At 40.0% G+C, this 4,740-nt stretch overlaps 1 protein-coding gene across 7 annotated transcripts in view; it reads left to right on the top strand.

Annotated features, from left to right (window-relative positions):
• Positions 1 to 692: 692 nt before the first annotated feature.
• LOC122252631 (muscle LIM protein Mlp84B) overlaps positions 693 to 4,740 on the top strand; it is a 37,837-nt gene continuing 33,789 nt past the window's right edge. For all 7 annotated transcript variants that reach the window (XM_086551049.1, XM_086551052.1, XM_086551048.1 and 4 more), the window contains exons 1-2: positions 693 to 826; positions 1,060 to 1,213. In XM_086551049.1, the coding sequence (XP_086407175.1) occupies positions 712 to 826; positions 1,060 to 1,213 (269 nt within the window). In that variant the 5' untranslated portion in view covers positions 693 to 711. The remainder of the gene's footprint in view (positions 827 to 1,059; positions 1,214 to 4,740) is intronic.

The raw sequence follows: 4,740 nt of genomic DNA, 5'->3' as shown, positions 1-4,740 counted from the left end.
AACACAAAATCTGGGAATCTTTGATAAAGTGCTTCAGTGACGAGAGGTTAAACCCACGAGAATACATGCACGCTACCATCACCCTTGTTTCTCGACAGGGTGTTAGTTTAGATGAGTTTATCACTGAAGAGGAAATTCAACATTGCATGGAATATCTTCGTATAGAAAAATAGGAAATCCTCTATCTTCATTTGCAATCTCCCTTCAACTAAAACGATCATATTTACAAAGTTATTTTAAGCGTTTCTCTGTGATTTCTCTTGATTATTATCAATCTTCCTGCCTTTGATATCTTTTAGTTGGAATTAGTTTTACAAGCAGTTAGATATGATGTTAATGTTTGAAGAATATATGGAACTTGCATCTATGTACAAGGGAATGTTTGCAATCATTTTCAAGAGAAAGCAACCCATTATTGGACTTGGAATTTCTCAAAAAGGAAGATTTGCAATGTGTCCAATCATTTTCTAAAAATCTAGATTTTAGCTCAGCTTTATACTTAAAACAAAATAAAACAAAAGCAAAACAGGGACATTAACCATACACAAAGTCATCATACTTTATTTTCTGTTTGTTCCATCGTCCTCGTTCTTCCACACATTTATTTCCACATAAACATTTAGCAGTAGACTAGCGTTCGAGGAATATCCACATCGAGAAAAAGCCTCACACACAACCCGCTCTCCCCCCAGGCCTAACATCGCCGCAGACATGCCGTTCAAGGCCCCAGAGAACCCCAAATGCCCCAAGTGCGGAAAGTCCGTATACCACGCCGAGGCTCGGGTGGTTGGCGATATTTCCTTCCATAAGGAATGTTACAAATGCAGTAAGTTCATGGCGGTTGCCTCATTCTTAGAGGTTTTGGATCTTTTATTGTTAGTAGATTTCATTTTCATTGCAATAATGTTGATTCATGTTGTAAGAGAAGTGAAGCTGAAATTAGGCATTGACCTGAAATCAATATGACAAAAGAAGCCGCAAAAAACAATGCACATGATATTTACCAATATGAAAATCTAACAGACCAACACATTCCCTCTCTCCCCCTCCCCTCCTAAGGTATGTGCAACAAGATGTTGGACTCCACCAACTCCAACCTGCACGAGAATGTCCTGTACTGCAAGACCTGCCACGGACGCAAGTTTGGACCCAAGGGATACGGCTTCGGAGGCGGCGCTGCTGGTCTTAGCATGGACACCGGCTCACACCTCGAGTAAGTGTTCTTGCGCCACACTTGGTTCTTTCCCTAAGGCGTGTTCCGGAAAATGTCTCACGGTTTTCAATTGATGTAGATGAAAGTCAGAATTGCAGTGGTTTCCTAAATACCGTTACACGTTATAGAATTTACGAAAAAAAAAAAAAAAATCGATCATTTTCCAAGCGAACACACCTCTGTGATGAGTACATCGATCAGTATACCCGTATATCACAAGTATCCCCAAATCTTGATATTCAGAAACATAATAAGCTAAATGAATGACAACTTCCGATAAAAAAAAGGCGGTGAAGAAAAGTACACTGATCGATTAGACATTAAAAGGACTATCAGACAGATCTCTCGTACTCCATCAGTGACAGAAACCTTAATCCTTCCTTAAAACTTGGCTGACGAGATATTTATCTGACATTATTATTGTCCCAAAATATTTAGTGAAGTACATGGCCCCACGTGATTTTTTTTCTTTTTTTCTTTGTAGAACAATATATGTACTAAGACGGTTTAATATTAGATAGTTTCCTTTAGAATACATCAATATTATTGAAAAAGGGAACAGATGTGACCAAAACACCTGGCTTTAAAGTCATTCACTAACATAGGGTATACTTTTCTAATTCCATGTATGTCGTCTGTCCTAACATCCATGTTATTTTTGTGTCCGCGTGTATCTCTAGTTTATTTTTTTGATAGTTTCTTCCACTTCCCTTGACCTTTACCTCCTATATTGTGTTCAACCTTCCCTTCTATGTGTAGATGGGAGCCTAACCTGCAAAGATACTTTTAAACATGCAATCTGGGACCATGTGGTTTTCTTCTTTGTAGAAATCACTTCTCTCTCCTTATATTCATCTTTATTACTGTAATTCCGTCTTCAATTGGTTATATACATATTTTTAATTCCCTCTTAATCAGAGGATAGCGGGCCTTCTCTTGCTTTTGATTAATGATCACCTATGTTATACTTTTGTGGCGAAACTTCTCAATTGGTTTATTGCCCACGATTAACCTTCAGATCATAAAACAAACTGTGAAAAATATCACGGTGAGCTGGGGAGTCGAAGAGAGGAAAATTCTCGAAACAATAAGTTGCAGAAGTGGCAAGGTGGAAGCACGTAGGGTGAATCAGTGACTTCCCTGCGCCAAGGTCTAGGTCGTTGTGATCCTTGCCCGACCAGTCCGACAATAACCAGTTGGGAAGTTTCCCCCTCTGTTAAATACTCCATCTCAAAGGAAGCTTCAAGCGACTGACAATTTCTTCCCCTTCCTCTCCACAGAAAGAAGTAAAAACCTCCTCCTACGCCTCAATACACAGTTCTGAAAACTCAATGCGTAGAGCTCGACTCATAGCACAAGGATGCTAGCTAGTGCCTGGATGAAAGCTGTTGTCTTGGAGATTTATTTGTCATGTAAAAAAAAAAGTTAAATTTTCGACATTTATGAGTTTTCTCGGGAAGAATGATTCATTACTTGTATTTATTTCTCTTGATTTGCTTTTCTCATCTGATAGAAATTTTCGTATCTTTTCAATGTTGATTTGATTTATGTCTCCATCACTAAGCCATATGCCAGCGCATCTTCAATTAAAAGCTAAAAATATTATTGGAAATGGAACGTTCGAAGCCTGTAATTCAGTGTATTGGTTTTGATGCTGCTCGACTCCTAGCTATCACTTGCTCACCGCTACGCGCTAAACGCTTAACGCTGCAAACGCTGCACGCTCATGAGGCTTCGAACTCGGCTCTGCTCTTATTCAACGCTACTTACGCTCACTATAGTTCGACACGACTCCCCGCCAGGACGTGGCCGAAGACGAACCGGACATTGAGCTCATGGGCGACCTCAGTTATCCATGCCAACGTCTTGAAGATGTTGATGCCTATTTCCCCCCACTGACGAACGAGTGGCACACGCGAATCATTAAATAACTGGTATCGGCCACGATGTCTCGAGTCCGTTCAGCTTCGGTAGATTCTGCGCGGGTAGAATTACGAAACCATGTTGCTTGTCGCTAGGTTCACTAACCAAGTGTGGGTGACAACAATGATTGATCTCACTGAAGGCCCGTGGGTTCCCTCTGTAGTGGCGAACCTGTCATTGGTCAGACAAAACAAAAACTCCTGCTAGATCATTGAGTGCCTTATGAAAAGATTTGCTGTAACTCATACAAGTTTCAGTACCATTCATTTAGGGTTTAAGTCACCCACTACGCTTGTTATATTTATTTTTGCTACGCTAAAAAAAGCTTATTTATTTTGCTTATAGTGCTATTTTTATACGCTCATTCAACGTTCCTATTGTAACCTCTGTGGAATATTTTTTATAGGAAATATACGCTACAAAGAAATAAACTTTGGTTTCCTTCCAACTTTCACCATTTTTCCCCTATCGTCTCAGGACGCTGCTCACTATATACGGATATTTTGTCTAGAAACAGACTAATGTAGTGCTTCGGTGAAACCTTAATATTGCTTGGGATGGACAAGTGTGTGAAAGTTGAGCTCTACCACAGGAAATAGCATGATCATTAAACTATTATCATCAAGTAGGAAAAAAAGTAAAAAAAAAAAAAAAAAAAAAAAAAAAAAAAAACCCACTGAATCTACTTGTAATACAATAAACATGTTAACATGGATCTGTTTGTGCATGCTTCTCCTTCTCTGCAATATGGAAACGCTAGCTCGCGCGGAAGGTGGTAAAAACGCTCTTGTACAAAGGTGGAAACGTAACAGCTCAAGCTTCAAATTCCAGCCATTGTGGGAAGGTCTCGGCTGTAGTTGCACTGATCGATGTCGGCAGCCTTTTAATACCTAAAACATATATATTTATATACTTGCTATTCATCATAAATGGAGAAAGCCCTCTAACCTCTGATTTTCCCGGAATCTAATATCATTAATGATAATCATGATAAAGAAAAGGAAGAAGAAATATGCATTGAATCACATCTTTATTATCAGCTTAAAAGGACTCTGTTATACAAAAATTTGTTGCAGGATTGGATCCCTCATAAGCCCCTCCAGCGCGGTTGTCACACCCTTTGTAACACGACGCAGTTGTCACACCCCTTGTAATATAGCGACTTAGTCTAGAGCTGTACAAGGACCTGTTACCTTTCCACCTTCAAGGAGGCGGTACCGATATCACTCACTGTATGATTATGATCGTGAAGCAAAGCAGCTTTCGAGAGATTGTCCAGTTTAGATATCGTGTCCTGTGGTTTTGTTGAATTGGACAGTGGGATATGGACATGCAAACGCACGCGCATGAGCGTGTTTACATGAACAGCTACACGCACTCAAACACACACACACACACACACGCAGACGCACACGTACAAGCATACACACACATACACATACACACACACTTATACAGATACTTGCACACGTATACACACACATACACACACACACACACACACTCACACTCACACTCACACACACACACATACACACACACACACACTCACACTTATACAGATACTAGCACACGTATACACATATATGCACCCACCCACATGC

This window comes from Penaeus japonicus, unplaced genomic scaffold (assembly GCF_977035675.1).
Source record: "Penaeus japonicus unplaced genomic scaffold, GWHDUDI00000001_assembly GWHDUDI00000024, whole genome shotgun sequence".
In the NCBI taxonomy this organism is placed as follows: domain Eukaryota; kingdom Metazoa; phylum Arthropoda; class Malacostraca; order Decapoda; family Penaeidae; genus Penaeus; species Penaeus japonicus.
Note: the sequence above shows the minus strand (reverse complement) of the source record. Positions and strands in the feature narration are given on the sequence as shown.